Genomic DNA, 11,391 nt, shown 5'->3' with positions numbered 1-11,391 from the left:
CTTTTTCTCATTTATTACTCGAACAAATCTGTATACTTTCTTTTTTTATGGCTAACAAGATTAATTTGAATTCAATAACCCTAACCCTAGATCTGCTGGTATCACTGATTTATTATTATTGTGAACTATCTGAAATAAATTGTATAAGCACTTCTAAGCCACATAGAACAACAGAAATCAGATTACACAAATACATGTCCTATGCAAAAATCAACACAAAACATCAAAAGCTTATCAGTTTCTTCTTCTGTTTACTTGTTAGCTATCATGTGGAACCAAAAATTTGTCTGGACAGTCCAGCCCTTGTCTTCACATAAATCAATCTGCTGCAGGAAGTGCTGTCGCGCCTCTTTCTCATTCTGGTCTTGCTGTAGTGCATTGCGGAGGTAGCGCATGTCCTGTGCTGTGCTGAGTTCAGGTATTCCGGTTAGCAGCATGAGGGAGAAGAGGGTGACTAGCAGGCTGGACTGAGAGCGCAACGATAAGTAGGCCTGTACACAAATGTCCTGTTTCACAAGAAAATTAAGCAGATGAAGTTCAAGTAATTCATGTAATGTTCACATGAAGTGTCATGGTAAAAATATGATCTCAGTTACTTTAGCTGTGGTTCTTGGTAAAAGTAATAAATGTTGGCTCTGACTAACTGCTTGGTCAATAAAATACAATGGTCAATGTTGAATAGCCAGATTGGTTTAAACTGACAGAAAAGCTATTGGGACACAAATATCCACCGCTACTATTACAGTGAACAGGAAATCTTCTCAAAATGGACACAGTACATTTAAACCACTTCTGGTTCCACTTCTGTCAATGAAGTACAGGAATTCAAAGCTATAGTGCATACAGGATCATGTAAACTGTACAGCTAAAGACTTTTTAGTGAACCTGTACCCACTTCAGCCTCAAATTCCTGTTTTTAACTGAGAGAAGTGAAACCTGATATTGTCAATCCCATCCACATTAAAGTTTTGATGTACTGTGTCCGTCAAGAAGCCCTCGTAGCCTTTTGCTGAAAAAGGAATACATTCGATTTGTCAAATGTTGTCCAAATCTAATTCTTGTTAGGTTTATTTCACAAACAATTCCCTTAGGATTATTTAAAAAAATTTGCACAAACCTTAAATCTCTGGAAGTAGAGGCTTGACTGTTTATTTACTCTACCCATAACATACAAAAAGTCAGGAGTGAGGACAAAGGGGACTCTTTCTCTGTTCAAACCCAAGAAGCTCTTGGTGTTGCCCAGAATATGCCCAAAATCAATGTGGAACAAATTCCCTTCAAAAGACAACACAACACCATGAAACGTAAATAAACTCCTTTTGAAGTGCATGAGTGTTAATGAGTGTTGATGAGCATGAGGCAACAATGAGTTATTGTTTCTACTAGCACTTACCCTGTGTTGTTATCATTATATTGTCATTGTGTCGGTCACCAATGCCTAACACATACGTAGCCACACAGTAGCCAGCACATGAAGTGGCAAACTTCTCCATTGCTTGATATTGCTGGATCAAAAATAGTGAAACATAGCATGGAGGAAAAAAAAAAACATTTTTGAATTAGCATTTGTGGTTTTTATTGGTTTTCATTGGTTTTATCACAATTCAATTGAAAATGCTCCGGTTGAAGAAAAACTATAGATAATTTAAAGTCCAACAGTGTGGGTATGGGTGACAAAAATGCACTATTGCTATACCATTTCCTGTAAGGGACGAACTTGCTTGATCCACTCAAAGAGGGCATTATTTTTAAATGCTCCTGTTGTCCCACCTTGATTTCTCTGAATAGTAGCAATGGTCACGGCATCTCTCACAATCTCAATCATACCTACATGATGATGAAGAAAGACAACACTAAGTTTTACATCAGTTGATTTTCATTACTTGATTTTTTTTATTTATATAATGGTTTGTTCTTATTGGGGATACAACTGAATATTTATACATTATTTTAAATGAACAAATAATGTGTTTTAATTGGTAATACTACAGATATGTGTAGGAGGTGCATCTGGGTAAGACCAAAGGTTTACAGCGAAACTGGGATTCTGTGCGACCCAAGAAAGATGCTTGTTGCTTGAGCGGAAGGTTTTTTGTTTCAAGCGGGTACAAGTAAACACTTATATACATTTCAGGTTTAGATCATGCCTACTTTGTCTTCAAATTTGAATACAGATATGGATGTGACTATTCAGAGCTCTAAAGCTCTAAACAGGTACAGACACAGATAGCAGGATGGAATTACACGCCTAGTTTTTATATACCTATCTGATGTCCTGTTGAGATACAGCCATAAGGCATCAAGTTGAGATCCAGGCCATTCTCCTGCCAAATTGAGTCCATCACATTTAGTGTCTATAAGAATGACAACAATTGAATTAATGAATTTATATTTTTTGAGACATGGATATAATACAATAAGCATTAATGAGATTAGAAGACACATGGGTTTTAAATTTAAACAGGTCTGTGTAGGCAAACCTACCTGAATGATGAGCATGTCCTGTCTTAGGTCATCGCCATGCTTAAAGATTATACCCACTGGAGAATCAGCTGGCGCCTCTGACTCCACATGGGAGAACTCAAGCCAGAGGGGCTTCTTTTTGGAAGTCATCACTTTACATTCCTTTAGCTGAAATTATGTGTTGTGTGTCACTTACAATGTTAACAGGCTCAACACATATATATTTAAAAAAATTAAGTTTAAAAAAATAAAAATAAAAAAACAGTCCTCTAAATAATTCACAATTAAAAATAAAAAAACTGTAAAAAACTCACAAGGATTGCACCTGCCCTGACCCTTGGATCGAAAGGCACCTGGAATTCAGAAGGAAAACTATACTCCTGCAGTATTTCCTGAAGTTGCTGAGCCGCTGACAAACAGACAGACAGCCGTAAGGATTGCATACATTTTTATTGAAATTTGAAAATAAGTATGTGCTTATTACCTAATGGTGAAAGAGTGCTTTTTTCAGGATACAGTGTTTTCATCCTAATAGCCACTTCATGTAGGATTTGAACAACTTGAACTTGATGCAGTAAACTGGTCTGCATAGCCTCACCACAGCCCAGGAGGTATGCTTCCAAAATGACTGCCATACGCTGGCGGAAAAACGGGCAACCTGCCACTTCACTCCGCAAGTACCAGAAGAAAAAGTGTCCTACTCGTCTGCTCTGTGTTAGAAATATTTCCACGTTTTTAAAGGCTCTGAGAACAAAGGGACGTACTACCTAATATAAGTATTATCCTTATTCCAGATTAAAATGGCTAGTGTGTTTAAGCTTCACATTAATATTTGGAATGCTATTAGATAATTTTTGGAGATAAACACAGTAAACCAAAGCAGCTGACTTACCCTGAGTGCCCTCTGGATTAAGAATCTTGCCAGATAACTGTCATGGTAGGGTTCTACCTTGAGGGTCTGTGAAAAAAAAATGTGGCATGACACTGAATTGTAAATAAATAAAGTACTCACGTATAGTACTTTAACAAGTAACACTTTCAAATGACATAGATTCAGTCCGCCTAAAAGTATATTTGTTGTATTGTGGTATGGGATTTTTACTTTATATAATATTTTTATTGCCTTCAAAACAAGTGTAGTCTTGTTTATTTCTACTATTAATCTTGCTGTATTGTTTCATGGATTGGGTTTTCATGGGTATTTTTTTAACTGTAGTGCTTAAAAAACAGTGATTAAAACAATAAATGTTTTAATAATTAATTAATGTTAAAATAAATGACACCTAACCATAAGATTCATATATGTTTTTTACACATCCCATTTCGTTTTATAATAAAATAATTAAAGATATAGTATAATACAACCCCTATTCCAAAAATGTTTTGATGCTTTGTAAAATGAAAATCTCAAAAACCAGGGAACATTACCCAATGAATTAGATTAACAGGTCAGCAACATGACTGGGTATTCTCAGGTAATCTTTGTTCAAGCTAAAATCAATATTGGATGCCTGTAATCTCATGAAAAAAAGGCTTCATTCTCTAATCGAACTGACTGCATATGGTGAATGCAAAAATCATTGTCTGAGAACACAGTTCACCATACCATCCTCAAATGCAATGCAAACGCTCTATCATGCAAAGAAGAAGCTATATGTGAATGTGTTTCAGAAATGCTGCCATCTTCTCTGAGTCAAAGTTCAAACTGGAAAACTGTTCTGTGGTTAGACTAATCGAAATTGTAAAGTATTTTTGGAAACCATGGATGCTGCATCCTCTGAAATAAACAGCAGTTAAAAATCTTGCTTCTCTGATGGTATTTAATTTTGTGTATCCAGTGAATTCCTTTTAAAGATTGTAAAGTTTTTTAATGGATTCTTATTTATTTAAAATGAGCTCATCAGGTGAGATTTTAGACTCTATAATATTTCTTACCTGTACTAGCTGTAGTAGATATCTCAGCACCTCCTCATTAGACATCATCTCTAATCTTTGGACAGCCAACTTTCGAACCTTCTCATCTGTGTAATCAACATTGAGCAGCTCCAAAGCAACTGGCAGTTCCAAGTCATTAGGCTCCCAGTGACTCAGTAGCCAGTGAACATCCTGGACAGCATTGGGATTCAACCAGTCTACTGTGCGGAGAAACTGAGGAAGATTTGAAGCATAACAAACGCTCACTTCCCTGAGCCTTTTCAGGTAATGGGTATCTAAACTGTTTGTTTGTAAAGCTGAAGGTTGGTTGGATCCAGGCACATGAAGTGGTGAGCTGGGATTGGGAGGAAGTGTGATGTTGGTGGGCACCTTGCTGTGGGGTAGCACAACAGAGAAGCTGTAGCGATCCAGCAAAAATGTAATTGCCATGGATTTTGTCAGATTCGGGTTGGTGGCAGTAGAGAGTTTATCTCCCTCATAGGTGAATGCTTCTTCTACATTATTTGGGAAGGGCCACATATGCAATGTGTGGGACCCTTGGCTAAGGAAAGATCTGTGATCAATTAACTGAAGGTTTACAAAATATAATACTTTCCCTTTTCCTTTCTGAAAATCTGGAACTTTGTTTGTTTTGGTGGGGGACTTGGATTCTTTAGTGGGGGATGCTTCCATGCTGTCATTAATTGTAAATCCCAGTTTAGCACCACGAGGGATATCTTTCAGAGGCATATCAAACTCTAGCCAAGTGTTCCACAAGACCTCTTCTGCAAGTTCCTTTGCTGAAGAACGTACCGATGATATCACCTTACTGCCATAAATAATTGAAGCCTCTATATAAATAAACTGAGGAATTAAACTTGGCAACTCAGGAATATCAAACCCAAGGAGCTTCACCCTCAATTTCCGCTCACAATCCCAAAGAGATATCATTACAATTTCTTCAATTTCTTTTCCCTCAAATGAGATTTCTTCCTGGGAAGCAGAAAGGCCTGTAAGACTATCAACCTGTGGCCAGAATTCCTTTCTTACTTCATCACCTGGAAGTGATGCTATGGCAACCAGATTAAGGTGAAGCTCCTTCATATTTTTCAGGCAGTGACGTACCCAGAGAAAGTCTGAAAGTTGGAAATCTCCACATATGAACTCCTCTCTGCCACAGACTTTGAGAACATAATTAGTTGACCATTTAAAAAAGCACTGGTCTGTTAAAGACATGGATTCCCAAAGAACCATAAGGAGGTCACTGGGAGAATTAAACAAATTAACTTTAACATGCACACTCCTATTATTGTGATGCAGAATTACTGACAACTTGTGTTTGAGTTCACCATTTTGGTCTTTTGGAACTTGTGCAGAAGTTGTCCAGGGCTCTGTAGCATAAGCCACAGGATCTCGGCGTTTCATTTCTTCTATGCGTGGTGTGGCAAATTTTCTGCGGGTGAAGCTCAGCTCACTTGAACGATTACCTGCTGCAGAGTCCAAATCATAGCCAATCAGCTCCTTCAGAACCTGTTGGTATTCTGCCCTCTCCTCTGGGTTTTCATGTTTTGGCAATACTTTAATCTGGACTGTCTGGTATCCCTCATTGTTTTGAAACCAGGGTGCATCCAGCGTTTTCAGTACCTGACAGTCATTATAAATTTCAAACTGATCTCCCTCCTTTGTGTACAATAGACTATACTTTTCAGGATCAAGGAGCCCAAATGGATCTTGGAACTTTTTTGTCTCCTGTACACGCATACAAAGCATCAGACGAAGTTGCTCAACGGTGCACTGGGCTGGGAGTTTCACTTCTACAGCTTCTTGTTCCTTTGCAACCAGAGATCCCTCTTTGGTGGGTAACTCACACATAAACAACAGGCAGTGCTCAGTGCATTGCAGTTGTTCAGAAGTTACTTTTAATGTTGATATTTTTTTCTGACGTTTCTCTGATTTCATCGCCATACCTGCTAAAATAATATCATGATAAATTTTATAGTATACGTACAGCCATATAGTAGCATATTAAAATAGCAGTTGATGTTAAGATTCAAACTAAAGTTAATCTTGTTTTTATCTTGTCTCCCTTTAATATGACATAGCAATCAATAAATAACAAAAAAAAATACAGAGGAAAACACAGTCTTTTAGGGGGAAAAGGAAAAAGCAATTTACTCCCAATAACCTGGTTGCATAAATGTGCACACTGCAAACTAATACCGTAACATACCCTTGCAATAGAGCACTCAGTCTTTAAGAGTCTACCAAATGTAGAAGCTAGAAGCAAGAAGCTACCAAATGTAGCTTCTTGCTTCTATTCCATTCTTCCTTTTAATTTATTTTTAGATTAGACTTTTGATTGGGCTATTCCAAAATACTTGTCTTACTTTGTTAACGTAAATTTGTGCTTTGGGTCCTTTTTATCGCTGGAAAGTGCCATTTTTTCATCTACACCAGTCTTAAAGAGGTCTGCAAGATTTGAACCTCAATAGATATAGGCATTTATAGCCACTTATTATTTCCTCTATATTGACTACACTCCCCAGTCCCAGCTAATGAGAAGCAGCTCAATAGCATGATACTGCCATCGCCAGGCTTCACTGTGAAATGGTTTTCTTCGGGTTAATTGACTGTCTTGGTTTTTCAGGATAGGTGGTCACTTGCATTTCTTATATTGTTGGGTTTTTTTCTTCTTCTAATACAGGCAAAAGCGTGGACTGTCAGGATTTATATTACTACATTTCCTATCTGTCATTCTACATGAGTGTCACAAGCCACAAATTACCAAAACACCCATTTCTTGTCACACTGATTAGCGCATGCATTAGCACAAGTCCCACCTGCAGTATAACAGTACCCTTCATCCTGCCACATTAAGCAGCAAAGGTGTACTTTTAATGTGCAACCGCAGAACACTAATGCTGTAAACAAAACACAAAATAACTAGAAACAAAGAACAGCAAAAACATACGTAACACAACAGGAAGCAAGGAATGAAAAATGTGAGGCAGAGATTGCTGTGAAAGATGGGATGTCATGTGATGGTGCATTAAAAATATGTATAAACTCATAGAGTTTGTAAAAACCTTAAATCAATGTTTGGAAAATGAATCGATTGGATGAGTATAAGATACTGTTCGAACTGTATCTCCGAAAAGTAATACAATTTAATATCAGATTGTGCTGTACAAGCCCATGCAAAACATGAATAATAACTGACGTACACTCTGCATCTGGTATAACATCTGGCTTAATTGGATCTTAGAGCTTTTGTTATAGATTTTATTCTGGTTTTATCTATACAAATACTATTATCCTGAAATGTTTTTGCATTGAAGTGACCAAGGTATATACAAGAAATAGCTTCTGAAGTACTTAGATAAAGTGGTTCCTAAATCCAGTTCTTTAACATTGCTTTCCGCTGTGTACTAGGTTTATGTATAAACGTAAACTTTCCCTGTTATCTATCCATCAATCATGAGACAAAACATTTTGAAGTATCATCTCAGGGAAACACATCTGTTTTATATCAGTGCATTTGAAGAATTCTGTCAGATGTCAGATATGTTATTTGAATTTAATATTTGTGTTGTTTAAACAAGTAATATGGTTCATCTGATTTATAATTTACAGCTACACAGTATGTTACAATTACCTTACTATTTAAAATCTATTAAGGCAAGTAATATTTCTTACCTGAGATTTAGTCAGTCTGACTTGTCAGTCTTGGCGAGTATGTGTGGAAATAATTTTCACCCCACAGTAAGAGGTTAGTTTAATAGGTGTTTGCATTGTGGGTTTTTAGTTCCTCATTCCTTACACCTGCCAGGAAGTATAATCTCTCATAATCTCCTTCCTCATATTGATTTGCAGCTTTGTTTGTGTTTCTGGTAAACCTGGATTTAATGAAGACTTTTAAGGTTGTGCTGTGTAAAATACAGTGTATTTCGGCCTGTTTTGAAGTTGATAAGGAGTTCCGCTTACTGACTACTGTGTCACAGAAAGGAGGATGTGTAATGATAATATAGCTTCCCCAAGCAGAAGTGCCCAAACTTGTTTCTATAAACGGCCAAAAAAAACAAACATGATTGAACATTATATTAAAATGAAAGTTGCCTGAAAGATTTTACATTTAAATACATAGAAAACATTAGTTCCTATTCTGCTTAACTAATGCAGTTTTATTTTTCAAGTTCTAGTTCAGTAAAACTTATAGTACAATAAGAAAAAAAAATCCAATTTGTATAATAGATTTCAGTTCCTAATACTGCTATTCAGTGACCTCTAATGAGAGGCATGAAGCTGGTTCTTATTTTTCTAAATTAACATTTTACCTTTTTTTCCCTCTTTTTTTGCATGGTGGGTAAAAAAATCAATGGTCCCCATGGGCAAAATGTGGCCCGTAAACGCTAGCTTTTTTAGTTAAAGAGGTTTTTTTTTGTTTGTTTTTTTGCATTATATGTAAGAAGACATTGTAACCAATATAATATCTGCTATTTTTTTTCTGTGGCAACTACAATGGAGAGAGCAAACAAAATGATATTTCCAATCAGTCTCAAACTTGTACCTGTTTATTGAGCAATGTTTACCAACAAAAAAAAATGTAAGGCATGTTTCTGAGGAAACAATAAAGCACCAAACTCTTTTTCAGCTGCTAGCAAGGCAAGTTTGTTAAAGGGTTGTAGCAGTGTGATTGTACATTAGTCTTCTTTGATTAGGATCTCTGAGCATAAACAGCTTGTAAAACTGACAAATTTTGCAACATGAAGAGATAATGAAGCCTAAATTTACATCAGACACTGTATCGCTGCACTCTGACTGCAAAGTCAAAACACGATTGGAATTGCTAAGAAAATAATTCCACTATACTGTTAATGTAATTAATGTACATGCAGTCAGCGTGCTGGGAATTATTTTGTTTTTGAAATCCGCTGTGCGCTATTGCAGTTGTGTGCTAATACTTGTCGAGCCACTGTTTTAAATGTACATTTAATCAAAGTATGTGTTGCATGCTGAAATAAATGAAGTTCCAGGCGTGCATGATTTGATGGGTTCGTTTATTATATTTTAATTAATCACTCTGCTTACAAATGGAATCGCTAATTCCAAGCTTTTTTCACACCAAAAACTGTCCGCCTTTTTTTCTTATTAACTCTTTGTTTTCAGTCCTCGCTTGCACCTTATTTTCCCTGCTAGAGCCCCCTACAGTTAGATTGCTAGCACAACATGCCTTCTTGAGCATTCATCACAGCAGTTTGAGCAGTTTCATGCATTTACACAAACATTTCTCCAAACCAGACTTTATGCATTAAACCCATCATAAATCCAAAACACAACCATCAAAATGAACTACATAATGTAAAACAAAAAAAACATCTGGGGGGGGGGGTTATTATTTTCCTTCAAAAACAGAAACATCACATTACATAAGCCCCACACTCTCCCCTCCAAAATGAATGTCGACTCGACATACCCTAGTTCCCAGTAACATTGTGTTAACATTAGAGCAAGATAGCACACAAGGGAGTCAGTTACTATACTCAATGCTAATTTGTCTTACAACTGCCTTAGGATGACATATGGAATTAAACGAATCCAATCAAACAATCATTTCAAAGCAGCACATATACAATCCTGAGCATACTTAATCAAGCATTAGTTAATGTTCTCATCAGAATGGAAAAAAAGATTATTTACATTTATTCATTTGGCAAAGGCTTTTGTCCAAAGTGATTTACAATTGAGGAATACCAACAAGCGATTTATCACAAGATGTTTTCTTTACCTACGGCTTGGTTATTGGTAACAGGCAGGAAGGATTTTATTTCAGAAACGGTTAAAATCTGGATTTTCACAAACAACTGTCTTTAAGGTTTACACAAAATGTCCCTGAAAGACAAAAAAAAATGATGTGGGTGAAACGTCTTCCTGATTAGTCATATTTTATATGTCAATAGCCAGACTGGTTTGAGCTAAATAGCAGGCAGCAGTAATTAAAACAACTGCTCTCTACAAATAATAAAGAGAGAATGTAAATATAGCTCTATATCTAACCTACAGGAGCCTTAATTATACATTCAGAGCAAATGATGTAGTTTAAAGCGCCAACACTTTGAGAGGAAGGGGAAGCTGTTCATGGTAGTTACATTGACGGTTTTGCTATTTTATGTATTGTTTTCTAGTACTTCAAGTTTTCTATTTTACTTTAACACTTTTTAGGTCACTTCGGGCATTTGTATAGAATTCAGTTTACCAAGTGACAACAGGCATAAAGCAGGGTGTAAGACTATGACAGATGGCATTAGTTGATGTTCCTTGATTGATTATTGGCAAAAGGGGCACTTATTGACAGTCAGAAACTTTTTTTTTTTTGCACTTTGAATTCAATACTTTAAGTAAATGCATATTTTAAATGGTGGTTTAACAGGTATCAATGGACAACGGCACCAGCAGCCTGATAAAAAATATAAATAATAAAAAAAGAACACAATAACCTGCATATAGATGTGACTGGTTATATTCAGTCCCAATATACACCCAATATTTATTTATGTATAGATTCTGTATAGTTTCTGTATATTTGCACGGTTGTTCATTCATTTGGTACTTATTTTGCTTGCTATACTGATCTGTCTTATTTGATCTTAAATGATCAAATTCTGGTTTTACAGTTATCAAATCAGCCAATCATGTGGCAGCAGCACAATGCATAAAATAGCAATGCCTTAAAACATGCAGATGAAAAAAAAAAGTCATAATTTGCCTGAAAATCTTGAAATCTTGAAGGTTATGAATTGAACGCGCATACCGCCACCTGCTGGACTATTTAGAGGGAAGGACGTGGAGTAATGGGAGCGGAGGGGGCGGGGCTAACGTGCCTCGCTCAACCACAAATGAACTAATTGATGTCACGTGCGTATTGTGATTGGTCCTCTATGTCGAGTGACGCAATATATTTAGAAACTTCCCGAAGCACTTTCGGTTAATTAAAAAAAAAAAAAAAAAAAACAACAA

The 11,391-nt window shown here is 36.4% G+C and overlaps 1 protein-coding gene across 2 annotated transcripts; it reads right to left on the bottom strand.

The window, feature by feature from the left end:
- Positions 1 to 8,208, bottom strand: LOC310741770 (phosphatidylinositol 4,5-bisphosphate 3-kinase catalytic subunit gamma isoform). Of its 2 annotated transcripts, none has more exons than XM_083570005.1 (11): positions 8,074 to 8,208; positions 4,399 to 6,344; positions 3,356 to 3,421; positions 2,948 to 3,173; positions 2,778 to 2,872; positions 2,485 to 2,631; positions 2,264 to 2,354; positions 1,697 to 1,827; positions 1,394 to 1,505; positions 1,118 to 1,275; positions 1 to 506 (listed from the first exon to the last, which is right to left on the bottom strand). In XM_083570005.1, the coding sequence occupies exons 2-11, from the start codon at positions 6,340 to 6,342 to the stop codon at positions 252 to 254; spliced, it is 3,225 nt and encodes a 1,074-aa protein (XP_083426131.1). In that variant the 5' UTR covers positions 6,343 to 6,344; positions 8,074 to 8,208; the 3' UTR covers positions 1 to 251. The 2 variants fall into 2 exon arrangements, with proteins under 2 accessions (XP_083426131.1, XP_083426132.1); XM_083570006.1 differs by having other exon boundaries at positions 4,399 to 6,347; positions 8,074 to 8,124.
- Positions 8,209 to 11,391: the final 3,183 nt, after the last annotated feature.

The sequence above is a fragment of the Silurus aristotelis genome, assembly GCF_946808225.1.
Source record: "Silurus aristotelis genome assembly, chromosome: 19".
In the NCBI taxonomy this organism is placed as follows: Eukaryota; Metazoa; Chordata; class Actinopteri; order Siluriformes; family Siluridae; genus Silurus; species Silurus aristotelis.
The sequence above is the reverse complement of the archived record's forward strand: the minus strand, read 5'-3'. Positions and strand labels throughout refer to the sequence as shown.